Source organism: Lithobates pipiens, unplaced genomic scaffold (assembly GCF_037356315.1).
Source record: "Lithobates pipiens isolate NorthernLeopardFrog02 unplaced genomic scaffold, aLitPip1_a1.2 Scaffold_30, whole genome shotgun sequence".
Classification (NCBI taxonomy): domain Eukaryota; kingdom Metazoa; phylum Chordata; class Amphibia; order Anura; family Ranidae; genus Lithobates; species Lithobates pipiens.
Window position 1 is genome coordinate 64,589,628 of NW_027507791.1, and position 21,605 is coordinate 64,611,232.

At 41.2% G+C, this 21,605-nt stretch overlaps 1 protein-coding gene across 2 annotated transcripts in view; it reads left to right on the plus strand.

Annotated features, from left to right (window-relative positions):
* The window catches only part of KCNH5 (potassium voltage-gated channel subfamily H member 5), a 518,579-nt gene that overhangs the window by 126,607 nt on the left and 370,367 nt on the right, over window positions 1-21,605 (plus strand). For both annotated transcript variants that reach the window (XM_077464367.1, XM_077464368.1), the window contains exon 4: window positions 323-451. In XM_077464367.1, coding sequence (XP_077320493.1) covers window positions 323-451 — 129 coding nt within the window. The remainder of the gene's footprint in view (window positions 1-322; window positions 452-21,605) is intronic.

Below are 21,605 nucleotides of genomic sequence, written 5' to 3' on the forward strand. Positions count from 1 at the left end.
TCATCATTGTGTTGAAATGCCAGCCAGTGGCTCTCAAGGGCAACTCCTAGCAAATTGAGGATCTTTTTGAATGTCCCAGGAAGAGGGAGTTTGGAAAGCGTTGCCTGCCTCCTCAGTGTTGCCGATTTCTCCAAAAAAGCTTGAAGCGCTGACACAAGCACTTCAGTATCACTTGATCTAAATGTCAGATTCATTAAAATGATAAATGTATATGGCCACAGTGCTCTTGCTTGTTTCTTGTAATTTATAGATGTAACCATTTTTGTCCTCTATTACCAGTTATGTAATCCAGCATCACCACCAATTTTTTTCCTCTCTGCAGGAACTCCCGTTTGGTTTTATATGCAAATTGCACCAATAAGGAATGAGCACGACAAAGTTGTGTTGTTTCTTTGTACTTTCAAAGATATAACCTTGTTCAAACAACCAATTGAGGATGAATCAACGAGAGGTAATTGTCTTGCATGTCATTAGTGATGTGTGTGTGTGGCATGCTGTGTTTATATACCAGCCATATATTATCATTGTGTTAATGTTCTGTAGAATGTTAATAATGGATACTTGGTGAAAACACAACAAGATAACTCAGCGTATCAGTAATATGTATTTTGGGGGATTTAAATGAATATAAAGCATACATATGTTAAACTGGAATTCCACAACAGAAAATCGGTTTAAAATTATTAATATTGAATTTAGTACACTAATTGAACCATAACCTCTGTCCACATCTTCCCGATATGGCTAAGGAGCCTACATATGTCGCTGTGTGCTCCAATTCATGCTCGAGCTGGGGACCTTCTATTATTTCTAAGTGCCTAAAAAGAGCACTTCGGTGGTTGAAAAAAGAAGCCAGGCTGGATAATAGGATAGTTGAGTTGCCAAAAGTCCAATCTGAGTGCAGTTGAGCCCTGTCAGCAGGCAGATTCGGGGGATCTAGGACTAGACATGTGTGGAAATTTTTGTTTCATTTTGGAAGCATTTGTTGATTGAAGAATTTAATTTCATTTTTGCAATTCAATAAGTATCTTTGGCATTCGTTGTTTATATTGATTGGTTTGGCTGGATTAAAACTTTTTTTTTTGGAAGATTGCTATTCAATGTTTTTCCGGAAGTTTCTATATATTCAATATATTATTGAATCAGATGGAAAGATTCAATAATTTTGGATGCTAGGCCAACCAATCAAGAGAAATGGCATGAGATGATTAGACAATAGCATCTGGCGTCATGTGCTTTTGAAAAAAATGAATGGGACAAATTTTGGATCTATTTGTTATCCAAATTATCAAACTAATTTAAAAGTTTAATTAATTTCCCCATGGGCCTGAATTACTATCTCATCATGTGACATCATGTGAATGAATTGAATGAAACAAATGCATTTGTAATTTCATTATATTTTATTATTTGTTGACATTTATTACCATGTCCATTCGGAAGATTCGTTTACATCCTCATCTCTAAAAATATAATTCCGTCTGAAAAATGAATCATAATGAAACAAAATGCACATTTTTATTCTGGACCACATAGTTGATGATTTGGAAACAATGGCTATGCAAACACTGTTTTCTCTGTTCTTGAGCACTCTTTGATTTAAATAAAAGTTTTTGTTATCCTGTTCCCTTTCAGTTAAGTAATTGTAACAAAAATACATTATTCCTGCAGTTCTTCCCTTATTTACTGTAAAAAAAAAACACCACTAAACAGACTTTTTGCGAAAGAAAAATAACCTCCAGATTCCATTACATAAAACTGCTAGAAGCAGATCCTAATTAAAAAAGTTTAAAATGTTAACACACATGTTATACTTTTCTATTCCAGTATATTTTTATTGCTTTAGTAAGCAAGGAAATGAACGGTAATACTTTTTCTGCAATTAAACAGGTTTGCACAAAAAGGAAAGTAATGGTTGGCTTAGATGCATTGGAAGTTGGCAAAATATGTAACAATGAGGCTGATTTACAAAAGGAGTTGAGAATGTTCACACAATGAATAGTGTGAGGATTCACTTCAATATTCCAGGCATGTGAATAGAAAATCCTTAATACCATAACAGACTGGCATTGCTCCAAGCCTGCTGTATCCGTCTCCCAGGTTTACACTCTGTATTCAGACGCTGGCAGAGAGCAAGAGAGCACATCTTGCTCCAAGATATAATATAGCCTACAGGTACCACTGGACACTATATTTGGTAAGGTGCATGAAAGGCTTTAGCTCAAATCCCCACCCATCGGTCATGTCCACTGACATGTTTCACCCACATTGGGCTTAATCATACAAGCGGTGTGACTTATGGTCAGGGATTTAAGCTGAAGCCTGTCTTTCATTTACCTTATGTAAATTCAAATTGATAATACTTGTATGTGATGTGGTCTCATTCAAAATCCCAGGACCTATTGGAACTTGTATATATATATCATTTACCTTATATTGGAGTTGAATAGTGTGCGGCAGTGCCTGTATGCTATAATACATAACCCCTGTTTACCTATTTCCTCTCGACATGGTTGAATAATGGAAGTGAATATTCACAAAATTTATTATCTAATCCTTTATCAATAATCAGTCAATAATATAATTTTGCAAATTGGTATAATAGTTTGGCTTAAAGTCTCCTGCATACATATATTGCTTTGGAAGTTGCAAGGGAATGTTGCCATCCATTTCAACAAGGTGTTGAAAGTTATTAAACTCTAAAAAAAAAGAGACATTTAGTAGGAAAAAAGCAGAGAATGATAGGAAATGGATTGGGAATTTGAAGCAGTGGAAGGAGAGATATGTTTTTTGGAAATTTGTGTTGTATAAGAACAGTTCATCTGAGTACTCAGGTTGTGAAAACAAGCTGGCCATACATGGAACGAATTCAGCCTGTTCAGCAGGGACAGACCGAATTTTGATCCTTGTATGGGCAGGCTGGTTGTGCAGAAGTCGATCAGCCAATCAACTTCTATACAACCACCCTGTTGGGTTTTTCCTGATCAATCAGTGCTGCAGGCTATAGCTGGAAGCACTGATCAGTGTATTCTGATGGCAGGAAGTTTCCTCGCTATTTTTTTTGCTCAACCCACTGGGGATCATACCTGGAGTTTAAATGCTTTGACAAAGTAATGATCAATTTCTTAGGGATAACCCTTGGAGTTGCTTGTTTAATAGGGACATACCACCAAATGTGAACCATCACTAAGGTGAGGTAAAACCTCTTTATGAGTTAATGGGATGGTTGGATACATTTTTTTCTATGCAGATTGCTGTAAGATACCACCAGAAAGGAACTTTGTGTGGATTTTTTTTAAATCAAAGCATTGACAGAACTTGTAGCCTTCAGAGTTATACTGTGTATGTCAGGCTTGTCAGTATCTGTATGCCAACTCCTCCAGAGAGAATTTTTATATATAGAAGTTTATTGGTTGATAGGGGACACATAATTGAGGAGTGGATGAAGACTATTACACCATGGGAGGTAGAGTTCCTCATGCATATTGTTGTATTAGTGAGTCTACATAATATTTTATCTCTATGTAGAGAAATAACTCTTGAGAGGGGATGTTGTGTGATTCTCTTAGATGATACAATTATTTAATGCCATCTAAAGATAAAAGTAAGTCTACATAATTAAATGTGTGGTCCACTGTTAAAACAATTAGGAATGCGGTATGGAGTTATGGAGCTACTTTGAGTTTAAGGTAGATTGCCCAGTTTCATAGTTTAATAAAACTCAGCATAAAGTCCTATAATTTCCTGATAGAGGTCCCTGCTGACTTTGGACGTGATAAAACAGTGGACCAACACCAGCAGAAGACATGGCTCCCCAACTCATCATGGACTGTGGGAACTTCACATTGGACCTCATGCAACTTGGATTCTGTGCTTCTCCACTGTTCCTCCAGACTCTGGGACCTTGATTTCCAAGTGAAATGCAAAATTTTCCACAGTCTGTGATGATTTGGGGAGCCATGTCATCTGCTGGTGTTGGTCCACTGTGTTTTATCAAGTCCAAAGTCAAGGTAGCCCTCTACCAGGAAATTCTACAGCACTTCATGCTTCCCTCTGCTGCTCAGCTTTATGGAAATGCTGATTTCATTTTCCAGCAGGACTTGGCACCTGCCCACACTGCCAAAAGTACCAATAACTGGTTTAATGATCATGGTATCACTGTGCTTGCCAGCAAACTTGTCTGACCTAAACCCCGTAGAGAACTTGTGGGGTATTGTCAAGAGGAAGATGAGAGACACCAGACCCAACAATGCAGACAAGCTGAGAGCTGCTATCAAAGCGACCTGGGTTTCCATAACATCTCAGCAGTGCCACAGGCTGATCGCCTCCATGCCACGCTGCATTGATGCAGTAACTCATGCAACAGGAGCTCCAACCAAGTATTGGTATAGTTCATACTATACTGTACATATACTTGCTTTTCAGTAAGCCAACATTTCTGTTCCCTTTTTTTATTGGTTTTATGTAAAATTCAGATTTTTTTGAGATACTTAATTTTGGGTTTTCACTAGCTGTAAGCCATAATCATCAAAAAAAAAAAAAGGAAATAAATGCTTGAGATATATATATATCTATATCACTCTGTTTGTAATGCATCTATATAAAATATGAGTTTCACTTTTTGAATTGAATTACCGAAATTAACTTTTTGATGATATTCGAATTTTTGAGATGCACCTGTGTGTATATATATGTTGTAAAGCGCTGCACAAACTGTTGGAACTATATAAATCATGTATAATAATAATAATATATACAGTATCTCACAAAAGTGAGTATACCCCTCACATTTTTGTCACTATATTATTACTGTATTTATTGGCGTATAACACGCATTTTTTTACCCTGAATATCGCATGCAAACAGCGCATGTGTATTATACCCCAATACTTTATTTTAGCTGCCTCAGAATGGACAGGGGGGTGGGATGAGCGCTGTCAGATTACATACAGTGAAAATCTCCTGTTTACTTTGCGGCCTCTGTAATAGGAAGTCCTGTCTCCTGGGCTGCCATTGGACGACTGTTCTGTCTTTCATAGTAGATTCTCGCTATATGTAATCTGTCGGCGCTAATACCGCCCCCCTCCCTGTCCCCTCTAATCTGCAGATGGGCATTAATCAGGCTGCACTGATGGCAATGGCAAGGCTACTGCATTGATGGTAATGGTGAGGCTGCATTGATGTGGACTGATGAGGCTGCATTGATGACACTTGTGAGGCTGCAGATGGACACTGACCCTTAGTTTGCTTCAGAGTTCCTTATTTAACATTTAAGTTTTTTTTCCTGAAACTTCCCTCTTAAAATTAATGTGCGTGCTATTAGCCTGTAGGTGTTATACGCCAATATATACAGTATATCTTTTCATGTGACAATACTGAAGAAATTACACTTTACTACAATGTAAAGTAGTGAGTGTACAGCTTGTATAACAGTGTAAATTTTCTGTCCCCTCAAAATAACTCAACACACCGCCATTAATGTTTAAACCACTGGCAACAAAAATGAGTACACCCCTAAGTGAAAAAGTCCAAATTGGGCACAAAGTTTCAATATTTTGTGTGGCCACCATTATTCTCCAGCACTGCCTTAACCCTCTTGGGCATGGAGTTCACCAGAGCTTCACAGGTTGCCACTGGAGTCCTCTTTCACTCCTCCATGATGACATCACAGAGCTGGTGGATGTTAGAGACCTTGCGCTCCTTCACCTTCCATTTGAGGATGCCCCACAGATGCTCAATAAGGTTTAGGTCTGGAGACAGACATGCTTGACCAGTCCATCACCTTTATCCTCAGCTTCTTCAGCAAGGCAGTGGTCTTCTTGCAGGTGTGTTTGGGTCGTTATATTGGAATACTGCCCTGCGGCCCAGTCTCCGAAGGGAGAGGATCATGCTCTGTTTCAGTATGTCACAGTACATGTTGGCATTCATGGTTCCCTCAGTGAACTGTAGTTCCCCAGTGCCGGTGTCTTGTCGAATACTGTCCCCATCGCATAGTGTCTGCTCTATACTGCACTTGCACAGTACGGAGGACAAAGGAGATGCCAAAAGTCTCCAAAGGTGAACAGCTGATCATCACGGCGCCTGCGCACTGAGTCCAGGTTCAAGCCCCACCATCCAAGTGGACATAGAGCTAGAATAAAAATATGCCGAGCCCAGCGAGGTCGTGCCCGAAGCATGGCAGAGGCCCTCTTACAAAGCGGTGACTATTAAGTGTGCAGGCTTCGTGTACAGCTCATGGTAAGCTGTTCATCTTCAGAAACTTTCAGCATCTCCTTGTCCTCTGTACTGTGCAAGCTCTGCGCCAATGCAGTACGGGGCGGACACTATCTGATGGGGGACCTTTCTCAACAGCACTCCTGCAGCCCCAGTCCATGACACTCCCACCACCATGCTTGACTGTAGACAAGACACACTTGTCTTTGTACGCCTCACCTGGTTGCCACCACACACGCTTCACGCCATCTGAACAAAATAAGTTCATCTTGTTCTCATTAGACCACAGAACATGGTTCCAGTAATCCATGTCCTTAGTCTGCTTGTCTTCAACAAATTGTTTGCGGGCTTTCTTTGCATCATCTTTAGAAGAGGCTTCCTTCTGGGATGACAGCCATGTAGACCAATTTGATGCAGTGTGCTACAGATGGTTTGACCACTGACAGGCTGATCCCCACCCCTTCAACCTCTGCAGCAATTCTGGCAGCACTCCTATGTCTATTTCCCAAAGACAACCTCTGGATATGTTGCTGAGCACGTGCACTCAACTTCTTTGGTCAACCATGGCGAGGCCTGTTCTGAGCGGAGTCTGTCCTGTTAAACCACTGTATGGTCTTGGCCACCGTGCTGCAGCTCAGTTTTAGGGTCTTGGCAATCTTCTTATAGCCTAAGCCATCTTTATGTTGAGCAACATTTTTTTTTCAGATCCTCGAGAGTCCTTTGCCATAAGGGGGCATGTTGAACTTCCAGTGACCAGTATGAGAGAGAGAGAGCACGATAACACCAAATTTAACACACCTGCTCCCTATTCACACCTGAGACCTTGTAATACTAACGAGTCACATGACACCAGTGAGGGAAAATGGCTAATTGGGCCCAATTTGGACATATTCACTTAGGGGTGTACTCACGTTTATTGCCAGCAGTTTTGACATTAATGGCTGTGTTGAGTTATTTTGAGGGGACAGTAAATGTACACTGTTATACAAGCTGTACACTCACTACTTTACATTGTAGCGAAGTGTCATTTATTCAGTGTTGTTACATGAAAAGATATAATAAAATATTTACAAAAATGTGAGGGGTGTACTCATTTTTTAATGTACATATTATTATTTTAGTATTATACAGGATTTATATAACGCCTATATATATATATATATATATATATATATATATATATATATATATACATACACACACATACACACACAGGTGCATCTCAAAAAATTAGAAAATCATCAAAAAGTTCATTCAATTCAAAAAGTGAAACGCATATATTTTATATAGCTGCACTACAAAATGTGAGGGGTGTACTCACTTTTGTGAGATACTGTGTATATGTGTGTGTGTATATGTATATGTATACACAGTCGTGCTCAAAGGTTTGCTTACGCTGAGAGAAATTGTGAAATTTTGGCATTAATATTGAAAATATGACTGATCATGCCAAAAAACAAAAAACTGTCTTTTATTTAAGGATATCAATCACATGAAGCCATTTCTTATCACATGGTTTTTTGGATCCTTTTTAAATCATAATGATAACAGAAATCCCCCAAATGAACCTGATAAAAAGTTTACATACCCTGGAATGTTTGGCCTTGGTAAAGACACAGAAGGTGGCACACCCAGGTTAAAATGGCAATTAAAGGTTAATTTTCCACATTTGTGGCTTTTCACAATTAGTGTCTGTGTATAAACAGTCAATGAGGAGGTAGAAAAGAACAGTCAAAAGACCTGCGTAACAAGGTAATGAAACTTTACAAAGATGGAAAAGGATATAAAAAGATATCTAAAGCCTTGAATATACCAGTCAGTACTGTTTAATCACTTATTAAGAAGTGGAAAATTAGGGACTCTTTTGCCACCAAGCCAAGGTCAGGTAGATCAAGAAAGAATGCAGCCACAACTGGCAGAAGAATTTCTCAGGATACAAAGAAAAACCCACAGGTAACGTCAGGAGGTTGTTCGAAATATTACTGCGCAAATACTGTGTGAGATAAAAAGTTGCAATGACCGCCATTGTATTCTCTAGGGTCTTTGCTAAAAAAAAATATATAATGTTTTCGGGTTCTATGTAATTTTCTAACAACTGAGGATTTTTACATGTAGGAGAAAAATGTCAGAATTGGCCTGGGTGCTCCAGAACGAACACCTGAAGGTGCTCCCTGCATGTTGGGCCTCTGTATGTGGCCACGCTGTGTAAGTCTCACACGTGGTATCGCCATACTCAGGAGCATTAGCAGAATGTGTTTTGGGGTTTAATTTGTGGTATGTATATGCTGTGTGTGAGAAATAACCTGCTAATATGACAATTTTGTGAAAAAAAAAAAGAAAAAAAAAATCTTGATGTTGCAAGGAATTGTGGGAAAAAAATGACAACTTCAAAAAACTTGCCATGCATCTTTTTAAATACCTTGGAATGTCTTCTTTCCAAAAACGTGTCATTTGGGGGTATTTGTAATTTTCTGGCATGTTAGGGTCTCAAGAAATTAGATAGGCAGTCAGTACTTCAGGTGTGATCAATTTTCAGATATTGGCACCATAGCTTGTGGACTCTATAACTTTCACAAAGATCAAATAATATACACCATTTTGTACTTGTTTTTACAGAGATATGTAGCAGTATAAATTTTGGCCAAAATTTATGAAGAAAAATTACAAATTTGCTAAATTTTGTAACAGAAACAAAGAAAAATTCTTTTTTTTACAGAATTTTCAGTCTTTTTTTCTTTTATAGCGCAAAAAGATAAAAACCCCAATGGTGATTAAATACCACCAAAAGAAAGCTCTATTTGTGTGAAAAAGGGACAAAAATTTCATATGGGTACAGTGTTGTATGACTGAGTAATTGTCATTCAAGATCACCGAAAGCTGAAAATTGGTCTGGTTAGGAAGGGGGTTTAAGTGCCCAGTGGTCAAGTGGTTAAGGAGCACAATTCAATGATACTTGAACAAAAAAAAGCTGCATGGTTGAGCTGCTAGAAGGAAGCCTTTACTGCGTCAGTGCCACAAAAAAGCCAATGAGGCATGTCAAGGTGGTGTTGGGCATATTGTAACCTGGCTTTTTTTGTGTACAGTAAAAGCTTCTTCCTGGCAACTTGATCATCGAGCTAATTAACTTGTTACGCAGGTCTTTTGACTGTTCTTTTCTACCTCCTCATGGCTCTGTGTCTAGCCTGCTTAGTGCATCCATGTGAGAGCCTGCTTAGTGCATCCATGTGAGAGCTAACAAACTCATTGACTATTGATACGCAGACACTAATTGTGATTTAAAAAGGCACAAATGTGGGAAATGAATCTTTGATTGCTATTTTAACTTGTGTGTGCCACCTTCTGTGTCTGTACCAAGGCCAAACTTTTTATCAGGGCCATTTGGGGGATTTCTGTTATCATTATGATTTTAAAAGGATCCAAAACACTATGTAATAATAAATGGCTTCATGTGATTGATATCTTTCAATTAAAGACCGTTTTTTTGGCATGATCAGTCACATTTTCAATATTAATGCCAAACTTTCACAATTCATGCCAAGATATGCAAGCTTTTGATCACAACTGTGTGTGTGTGTGTGTGTGTGTGTGTGTATGTATGTATGTATATATATATATATATATATATATGTGTGTATATATATATATATATAATATATATTTATTTAGAGATGTATATAGTAAAACCTTGGATTGCAAGCATAATTTGTTCCAGAAACATGATTGTAATCCAAAGCACTTGTATATCAATGCGAAATTTCTCCATAAGACATAATGGAAACTCAAATGATTTGTTGCACAACCATTTATTCATAAGTCCTTCAGTTTATGGTCCATATAAAAAGATTATAGCAATGTGATAGGTTCTGTAACAGTAAAATGTCCGTCCACAAATTGCAGCCTCCACAAGGGGATTAGAAGCAAAATCCATCAGGAGCTAAGGGGTATAAAAGAAAAGAGAGGCGCCTCTAAGTGTAGCAATATGTTGCTAAATGTTGTACCTTCATTAAATGTAACCATATTGCTACACTTGGAGGCGCCTCTCTTCTCTTTTATACTCGGTTGTGACATATCGCTTGTATATCAAGTCAAAATGTATTTAAAAAATGTTGCTTGTCTTGCAAAATGCTCTCAAGGTTTTACTGTAGATATATCTATATACAGTATATCTATATTGATATATATATCCATTCATACATTATTGAATGCATATTTTTGAATTCAATACATTTTAGGTACCTGGATTTGACCTAGCATGGGTCCAAGGCAAAATCCTGTATTGCAGAGCCCAGACTGGGAGAGGGAAGAGCCACACAAGTAGTTTTGCAGTACCTATGTGCTAACAAGGGACAAGCTGATTGTCGGAGAGATGAGCTTCTTAGTCTACTGCTTCTCCTTCACAGTCAAGGGATGGATAGACAAGCCCATTAAAGTGGTTATAAAGGCAGAAGTTTTTTATTTTATTTTAATGCATTCTGTGCATTAAGATTTAAAACTTCAATGTGCAGTAATACTAATACTTACCAGAGCCCCATCTCAATCCAGTGATGTTGCACGAGAGACTCAGATTTCTGGGACTCTCCCTCCTGATTGGCTGAAACACACAGCGGGCGCCCATGTCTCCTGCTGCTGTCAATCAAAGTTAGTGAGCGAATGAGGGGTTTGTGGATTTGGGGTTTTCATGAGCTGTAAGCCATAATCATCACAATTATGACAAATCATGGCTTGAACGTTCTTTGCATGTAATGAGTCCATCTCATATATTAGTATCACCTTTTAAGTTGTATTAGTGAAATAAATGAACTTTTGCACGATATTCTATTTCTATAATTTTCCGAGTATCACCTGCTGCTGTCAATCAAAGTTAGTGAGCGAATGAGGGGGGGGGGGGGTGGGGCCGAGCCATGGGTCCATGTCTGAATGGACACACAGAGCAGCGGTGCAGCTCGGGTGCCCCCATAGCAAGCTTCTTGCTGTGGGGGCACTCTGCAGGAAGGAGGGGCCAGGAATGCTGAAGAGGGACCCAAGAAAAGGAGTATCTGGGTTGCTCTGTGCAAAACCACTACACTGAGCAGGTAAGTATGACATGTTTGTTATTTTAAACAAAAAAAAAAGGAAACATTACTTTTTAGTATCACTTTAAAAATCAAGTCCCCTGCCCTGGCAGAGAGAGCTATGCTGTATAGCAGTGGTCATCAACCCTGTCCTCAGGCTGTTTCCTTTTTTTTTGTTTAAAATAACAAACATGTCATACTTACCTGCTCAGTGTAGTGGTTTTGCACCGAGAAACCCAGATACTCCTTTTCTCGGGTCCCTCTTCAGCATTCCTGGCCCCTCCTTCCTGCAGAGTGCCCCCACAGCAAGAAGCTTGCTATGGGGGCACCCGAGCCGCACCGCTGCTCTGTGTGTCCATTCAGACATGGACCCATGGCTCGCCCCCCCCCCCCCCCCCCCCCTCATTCGCTCACTAACTTTGATTGACAGCAGCAGGTGATACTCGAAAAATTATAGAAATAGAATATCGTGCAAAAGTTCATTTATTTCACTAATATAACTTAAAAGGTGATACTAATATATGAGATGGACTCATTACATGCAAAGAACGTTCAAGCCGTGATTTGTCATAATTGTGATGATTATGGCTTACAGCTCATGAAAACCCCAAATCCACAATCTCAGAAAATTAGAATATTACATGCAATCAATAAAACAAGGATTGTACATAGAACATTATCGGACCTCTGAAAAGTATAAGCATGCATATGTACTCAGTACTGGGTTTGGGCCCCTTTTTCGGAAATGACTGCCTCAATGCGGCGTGGCATGGAAGCTATTAGCCTGTGGCACTGCTGATCTGTTATGGAAGACCAGGATGCTTCAATAGCGGCCTTCAGTGAACCAACACCAGCAGATGACATGGCTCCCCAAATCAACACAGACTGGAAACTTCCCACTGTACTTCAAGCATCTTGCAGTGTGTGCCTCTCCATTCTTCCCCCATACTCTGAGTCCTTGGTTTCCAAATGAGATGAAAAATTTGCTCTCATCAGAGAAGAGGACTTTGGACCACTGAGCAACAGACCAGGTCTGTTTTTCTTTAGCCCAGGTAAGACGCTTCTGACGTTTGTTCAGGAGTGGCTTGACAAGAGGAATACGACATTTGAAGCCCATGTCCAGGATCCGTCTGTGTGTGGTGGCTCTTGATGCACTGACTCCAGCCTCAGTCCACTCCTTGTGAAAGTCCCCAACACTTTTGAATGGCCTTTTCCTGACAATCCTCTCCAGGCTGAGGTCATCCCTGCTCCTTGTGCACCTTTTTCTTCCGCACTTTTCCCTTCCATATAATTTTCTATTAATGTGCTTTGATAGAGCACTTTGGGAACATCCAACTTCTTTTGCAATTACCTTTTGAGGCTTTCCCTCCTTATGGAGGATGTCAATGATGGTTTTCTTCACGATTTTCGGGTCAGCAGTCTTTCCCATGATTGTGATTCCTACTAAACCAGGCTGAGAGACCATTTAAAGGCTCAGGAACCCTTTGCAGGTGTTATGGCTTAATTAGCTGATTACAGTGGGACACTTTGAGCCTAGAATATTAAACCTTTTCACAATATTCAATTTTTTTTGAGATTGTGGATTTGGGGTTTTCATGAGCTGTAAGTCATAATCATTACAATTATGAAAAATCACGGCTTGAACTATCTTGCTTTGCATGTAATGAGTCTATCTCATATATTAGTTTCACCATTTTAACTTGCATTAGTGAAATAAATGAACTTTTGCACGATATTCAAATTTTCCGAGTATCACCTGTACAGCATAGCTATGCAAATCTCAGAACTGGATGGGCAAAAATACAAATCCTCTTCCAGGTAAAACCACTCCCGTATATATGTTTTATCAGTGTGTTTAGCTTTTTTTTCCTAAACTCCAGCTTTTAATTACAGAAGTGCCAATTCTCCTTCACAAGGTTTACTCTTTGTTTTAGCTGCATGCAGTTGGATTCGTGTCTAATAATCCCATAGATGAATATTGGCAAGTGTTCATTTTAAGCCTGTCTTAGCCTAAATGGCAGGTTAACATAGAGCAATAAACTGCAATGCAGAGTAAAATGTCAAATATCTAAATTCTGTGCAGGGAAGAGAACATCTATATTCATAATTCAATCTTATTAATCGCTGTTTCACTTTTACCGTATATACTCGAGTATAAGCCGAGATTTTCAGCCTCTTTTTTGAGGCTGAAAGTGCCCCCCTCGGCTTATACTCGAGTCATCGCTGTCTGTCTGCCCGATCAGCGTGTCGAGCAGACAGACAGCGGCCATTCTAGGATTCAAAGGCCGCGCCTCCGTCTCCGCCTTCGCCTGTGATAGGCGGAACACTGAATTTCCCAGCAGTCTGTGTTCCGCCTATCACGGACGTCCTCTCATCCTCGTCCGTAGTATGAGGATGAGCGGACGTCCATGATAGGCGGACCACTGACTGCTGGGAAATTGAGTGTTCCGCCTATCACGGACATCCGATAGGCGGAACACTCAATTTCCCAGCAGTCAGTGGGAAATTGAGTGTTCCGCCTATCACCGACGGAGGCGCGGCTTTTGAATCCTAGAATGGCCACCGACGAAGAGCTGCGGGACGGGCCGGGACGCAGGCCGGGACGGGACGCAGGCCGGGACGCAGGCCGGGACGGGACGCAGGCCGGGACGGGACGCAGGCCGGGACGGGACGCAGGCCGGGACGGGACGCAGGCCGGGACGGGACACAGGCCGGGACGGACACAGGCTGGACGGACACAGGCTGGACGGACACAGGCAGGCTGGACACAGGTAGGCTGCACGGACACACACACACACACACACACACACACACACGGATGCATGGACACACACACACACACGGATGCATGGACACACACACACACACACACGGATGCATGGACACACACACACACGGATGCATGGACACACACAGGGATGGACGACACACAGGGATGGACAGGCATGTCTCACCCTCGGCTTATACACGAGTCAATAATTTTTTCCAGTTTTTTGGGGGTAAATTGGGGACCTCGGCTTATATTCGGGTCGGCCTATACTCGAGTATATACGGTAGTCAATAAAAATCTGTAGTGTTTTTTTTTTTTTCTTAAAAGCAGCATTAATCTTTGTGATGTGTTAGAAAGACATTACATTTTTAATTTTTTTTCCAACCAATGTATTTTTGCAGCAAACATAATTTTTAAGGTTGTTCTTACTAGAAGCAGTGCAAAAGGGCATAATTATGTGATATTGTTTAGCTGTTTTTTGTGTTCAAAAGTGAAAATGTACAGTTTTTCAGTTTTGCACTTAAACACTTTAAACACTTTATATTGCAATTTTAGATGTAGTTGGCTGCGTTTAGTTTTAATTTTTCGTGGCTAAAAACATTTTCATCACATACAGAAAATTACCTATTGATACAGTGCCTGTGTCAGGGGTGCCCTCTGATGGGGCCTTCATGCAGTGGGATGGATGGTTGGCAAGCCCAGGTCGCGGGCTGCCGACCCTCCATCCCAGAGCATTAGCATGGAGCAGGTGCTGGCAGCGGAGGAAGCAAGCAACTGAGGAGCGGCAGAGCTGCATAAGCTGATGCTTCCTCTGAAGCGCCGGCTGCTGTCTCAGATGGAATGATACCAAGTGCACTTCGCTGGGGCCTTCCTAGCAGCCTAGAGATGCCAGCAGAAGCTGGAAGAGAAAAAGGTCAGTTTATTAAAAATCACATAGTTTTGCAATGGGCATATTATTTATAAAATGTCAAATAGTTTTTACAATGGGTATATTAGCTCTTTAAAAAAAGAGTAATCGGGCTGTTTGTACACTGATCTGCAGGAGCAGCACAGTGCACCTGCGGCTTTTCCGAAGGTTAGCTGCACTAAGCCATAGACTTCTATGGCTTGGTGCACTTTCTGAAAACGCACCAAAACTCCTGAATGCAGGAGTTTTTGTGCACTTTCAGAAAGTGCACCACATCCGCGAAATGTAGTAGAGGTCTATGGAAAAGTGCAGCTAAGCTAAGCAGGTGCACTGTGCTGTACCCACAGTGCAGGTAAACTGCAGTGCATTTGTGTAAAAGCAGCCTTATAGGGGGCTCAGGACAGTAAGGGCTTGATTACATTTGTGGTTTGGGGGGGGGTAAAACCGCATAGTTCATTGTGGTCAGCGGCTGGTTACCAGATCACACTTGCTCTTCAAAAGGTTGAACACCACTGGTCTATGTCAATGCCTGTGCCCTGAACTGAAGTGTTATCTTCTTCTGTAAACTATTTACTTTTCCACCCCCCTCCATGTAATGTATATGTAATGTACATGTACATGTACATGTTTGAATTTCAGTCTGGGTGGCAACCATTACTCCCTCTGTAGATACAGCTGAAGCGTGAGTTTAGTCACCTAGGGACAGGAAGTGTGTAAGTTTTATCTAATTTCATCCATCGGAGCTCAGACATATGATGATATGATAAGTCATCACCAGAAAGTAAGCAAACTACCACTCATAAGTTTGATAATCTACCAGAATTCAGTCGATTGTGAATAAATTAACTGTTCCAGTACAGTTTATTGTACTGTTTAAATTGAAAACAGGAAAAATACTGTGGCAGTTTTGTCACAAATGGGAGAAAAGCAAAGCCATCTCTCCTGAAGGCCTAATGAGCCACATATTTGAGGAACTCTTAAATAGGGATCAGGGTTGAGCTCAGGCACGGTTTGTACCCATCTGAACTATCCTGCTGGGAATTTGTCATTGTAGACAACCAATTACAGGCGTCCGAGGCATTCCCACCCTGCAACCTCATATATACCTGCCCTTTGTATACGTGGAGCTGTGAGGTAGGGAATGCCTCTACCGCCTATGATTGGCTTAGGCGGGTTCATACTTGTGTAAAAATGTGTCTGAACTCATCCCTACTAGGAATGTGTGGCAATATTTCAGTAAAATTTTACCAAACATTTTTTTGCAGAAAAGAAATTGGGGAAATGTGTGTATGTTTTGTTTGTGGTGTAGTACTTTGGTTTATTACACTAACTGTTTTTCAATATTTTGTTTTCCCTTCTTTGGTGTGGTTGTGACTATTTGGCTTCATGTACACGGGACATTTTTACAACCTCTCCTGAATGATTCACCTTGGCAGATTGTAACTGATGTTTAAAACGTCCGTTTTGCTGCATTTACATGCCACATTTGCGCTTAGGAGCGTTTAAAAAAATAAATATAAATATAAATATATAATATATACACATATGTTTTTCAAATGGCCAAAAAGGTAAAACGCCTCTAAACAAAATGCTGCTAAATGTTATTTACCGCAGTTACAAGCATTTACAAGCTGTTGGCGTTTCAAATGCCTCTGAACATCTGTTCTAAATGCATTTTTCTGCAATCTAAAAAATTATTCTAAACTCAACTGCCTAGAAATGACTATAAACCACCCTGTATACATGTACTGAAATTATAACATAAAGGAGAGTTCAGGGGCAGCTGAAAAAAATGCCCAACTGCTCCTAAACATCCGTTTACCAGAAGCAGTATACATGAAGCCTTACTCGTTTCTTTTATTGTGACAGTTACCTGTTACCCTCAGAAAGCCCATTGACCCCTTAAAAAATCCATAAAAATCAGCCACAATTTTATCTTTCCAATTGACTGCAACGCATTTTGCAAAAATCGCACAATTTTTGCGGGAATGCCAGGAAATTGAAAACACTTAATTTTGCTCATCCGTTTGCATCACGTTTATTTCACAGGATACGCTCTAAAAAACCCTTTATACTTATACTTCTACATTGTCCCTTAAATGAAGCCAGGAGAGCTAAACTCATTATTACATCTGAAATAACAGGTTCTTCAAGTTCCCATGGAGCACTGTGTACTGTGTTATTGGTGAGGCAGACTAATTAGTGTTAGGTCACTTAATTTTTACGGGATTTTTTACTCATCTGCGAATTACAGCCATTAATCTTAGAGTATAATACGGGAAAATGCCTACTATCTCAAAATTCTAAATAAACATTCTTGTTTAATGATTTTACTTCTCTGCTGCATGTATCGAAAACCTATGCATATTTGGGGTTCCTGATTTTGGGATATATATGGGAAAAATGTGTCTCTCTGCTGCCCGCGGTTGCACAGTGAGGGCGGAACTGCACAGAGAGATGATGTCATCTCTCTGCTTCCCCGCTCACTGGCCTGCTGACTGGCCAGCAAGCCTGCTCACCTACCGATTGGCCTGTTCGCCAGCTCACCCGCCGACTGGCCTGTTTCGCAAGCTCACCCGCCTGCTCACTCCCCCGCTGACTACTCCCCCTCTGGGCAGCGAGTGTTCCGCCCACACGCTCCTGTCACCTCTAACAGCAGTGGCGTCAAGCTCCCTCACAGTGGGATAAGCTGCAGAGCTGTCGGGCTGGTGGGCTGGTGGGTGGGTGGCAGTTCTGCCACTGCTCTTGGGTGTCAGTTTGGCGCCTCCTTGAAAGTGCCGCTCGGGACCCATGGTCCCACCTGGTCCCATGGTAAGGCCGGCCCTGCCTACAGTCAAGCGCGAGGGTGGAAACATGATGCTTTGGGGCTGTTTCTCTCCTAAAGGTACAGGCCAACTTTGCTGCATTGAGGGATCAATGGACAGGGTCATGCATTATAAAATCTTAGATAAGAACCTTCTTTCCTCAGCCAGAAGACTAAAGATAGGTCGTGGAAGGGTCTTCCAGAATGACAATGACCCAAAACATACCACCAATAAGTGGCACCAGAAGAAGCACATAAAGGTCATAGAGTGACCTAGTCAGTCTCCAGACCTTAATCCTATAGAAAATTTATGGAGGGAGCTGAAACTTCAAGCTGCCAAGAGACAGCTAAGAAACCTTAAAGTGGTTGTAAACCCTTTACAACCACTTTTTACTACAGGCAAGCCTATAATTAGGCTTACCTGTAGCTACACTGGATATCTCCTAAACCTATATGGTTTAGGAGATATCCCTGTATTTGTATGTGCCATCATCATCGACATATGCACACGTAAGAAAACTGTACGTGCCGTTGCTTCAGTTGTACTGTGCTGTTACCGGCGGCTACCGCGCATAGATGTAATTGCGGCTCCGACCAATCACAGCGGCGGAGCCGCGATACCCAGAAGTAACCCCCCGGAGAGATGTCGGCCGCTAGAGCAGTGAACGAAGACCACCTCAAGGGCTTCGCTCTCAGGTAAGTAATTAATAATGAGCTAGTATGCTATGCATGCTAGCTCATTATGCCTTTGTCTTGCAGGTTTTTTTTCTTGGGGAATTTTTTTAAAGGGTTTACAACCACTTTAAGGATTTAGAGAGGATCTGTAACAATCTTTTTTTTGTGGACCAAAATCCCTCCAGAGATGCATGCAAACCTGGTCTCCAACTACAAGAAACATCTCATCTCTGTGCTTGACAACAGGATTTCTCCATCGGGTCCTGTTTTGCTTGGGGATCAAATACTTTTGCAGACTCTAACAGGTTTTCTTCTAAGATTGTCCTGTATTTGGCTCCATCCATCTTCCCAACAACCAGCTTCCCCTGTCCCTGCTGAATAAAAGCATCCCCACAATGTGATGCTGCCACCACCATGATTCACCGTGGGGATGGTGTGTTCAAGTTGATGTGCAGTGCTAGTTTGTCACCATACATGCTTTGCTTTTAGGCCTAAAAGTTCAGTTTTGGTCTCATCTGACCAGCGCACCTTCTTCCACATGTTTTCGGTGTCCCCACATGGCTTATCGCAAACTGAAACAGGAGTTCTTATGACTTTCTTTCAAAAATGGCTTTCTTCTTGCCACTCTTCCATAAAGTCCAGATTTGTGGAGTGCACAACTAATAGTTGTCCTGTGAACAGATTCTCCCACACACTGTAAGAAAATCGGGCAAACGTTCGTCCGATTTTTTTTTTTTTCTCTCTCAATGTTTCACAGCAAATCTGAACCAATGAACAAAAATTCTAATAAGACAAAGGTTTTTTTTTTTTGTTTTTGATTATGCGTGAATTTTTTCTTGTAAAAAATCGTACGAAAACGGTACACATTAACAACTTGCTTACTGGGCACTTAAACCTCACCCCCCCCACCCCCCCTCCTGTCCAGATCAATTTTCAGCTTTTAGCGCTGATGCACTTTGAACGACAGTTGCGCAGTCATGCTACACTGTGCCCAAATAACATTTATATAATTTTTTCCCACAAATAGAGCTTTCTTTTGGTGGTAGTTAAACACCCCTTCGGTTTTTATTATTTGTTAAAAAATTTTTTTAAAAAGACCAAACTTTTGAAAATTTTTGTTTTTTATTTCTTATAATTTGTTATAAAAACTTGCAAACAGGTAATTTTTCTACTTCATTGATGTTCCCTGATGGGCACCGATAGATGGCAGTGATGGGTGGCAATAATGGGCACTGATTGGTTACACTAATGGGCAGCACTGCTAGGTGGCACTGATTGGCACCACTTGTGGGTATTGATAGGTGGCACTCATGGGCATTGATAGGTGGCACTGGTGAGCACTGTGGGCACTGGCAGGTGTCAATGACAGGTGGCACTGGCAGGGAGTACTAGTGGGCACAGATGCGGCATAATTGCCTCTTCCTCTTCGGGACCGATGTCCCTTGCAGATAAGCCGGTGATCGACCTTTTTTTTCTTCTCACACTGTCAGCGTGAGGAGAGAAAAAAAAGATTACCAAGCTTTTGTTTGCATCATGTGATCAGCTGTCAATGGCTGACAGCTGATCACGTGGTAAGGGGCCAGGACTTGCCCCTTATTCGGATTTGTGATCACCCGAGTCTCGGTGACTTCCGTGATCACAGCGCGCGCACAGGGAGCGTGGAAAGAAGACGCTGTCATATGACGGCCTCCCGGAAATTCAGGTCTGCGCTGTGGCCGTCATTCGGCTATAGCATGGACAGCAAATGGTTAAACAAAAATTGTTTATTCATGATCCGACACTTCCAGGTCTGGGTCATGCAGGCCCGCTCCCACTGTGACTATACACAGTGGGAACTGATCTCCGATTACTGTATTAGTGTCCCTGGTCCCCCAAAAGTGTCAAAAGTGTTAGTGTCCCACGATATCACAGTCGCTGATCGCCACGCCACTATTGGTAGTAAAGAAAATTAAAACTTTAAATTAATCTTTTGCGCAAACCAATTCATATAAGCTTATTGGGATTTTTTTTTTTTTTTTTACCAAAGATATGTAGCAGAATACATATTGGCCTAAATTGATCAAGAAGTTTGATTTTCTACATTTGTGTTTTAGATGTGTTTTATAGCAGAAAGTGAAAAATATATAGATTTTTTCTTCAAAATTGTCAGCCTTTTTTGGTTTATAGCGCACCAAAATAAAAAACGCAAAGGTGATCAAATTCTATTAAAAAAAATCTCTATTTGTGGGAAGGACACAAATTTTGTTTGTGTACTGCGTCGCACAGCTACGCAATTGTCAGTTAAGTAACAGTCAACAGTTAAGTAACGCAGTGCCATATCGCAAAAAATGACCTGATCATGGGGGGGGGGGGGGGGGGATTCTCTCTCTCTCTCTCTCTCTCTCTCTCTCTCTCTCTCTCTCTCTCTCTTTCTTCATCCTGTTGTCCCCAGGACAGGAATAGAGGGAAGATTTTCCAAAGTGACACTAGTTATGTTGACCATGGTGATAACCAGGGCTTCCCTAACTTTAGTGGCATTTCCTCTCCCTTCCTGTTTTGGCCTCCTGTTATGGGACACAAAGTGAATAAAAATCTTCCCAATGGGACAGAGGGCAAAGAAATGTACATGCTATATCGCATCCTTACTCTATCAACACTTAAAAAAAAGTGTGTTTGCCTTTAGTTCTGCTTTAAAGTGGTTGTAAACCCTTACAAACCACTTTGACCTACAGGTAAGCCTAGATTAAGGCTTACCTGTAGGTCCAAGAAATATCTCCTAAACCTATACGGTTTAGGAGATATTTGCTGAAAGACAGGCACCGCTGTCTACGGCGCATGAGCCGTAGACAGCGGCGCGCAGGCGCACTGAGCGCGCCGCTGTCAACGGCGATATGCCGCGAGAGGCGGCTCGCATACACGGGAGTGACTTCATCGTGGCTTGGCCGAATGACAGCGGCGGAGCGAGACCCACCGAGAAGATGGATGCTCTGGACTACAAGGGACAGCGGTGACTTTGCTGGCTCCTGTGTCAGGTAAGTGACACATAATGGACTACTATGCGATGCATAGTAGTCCATTATGCTTTACCTTTGCAGAGAATCAAAGAGGAAGTAAACTCATCAGGGTTTACTTCCTCTTTAAGTATTATGGTACCACACGCAAACTGCACCTAAAAATAAAAAACTAAATAACTGGGATTGTTATCAG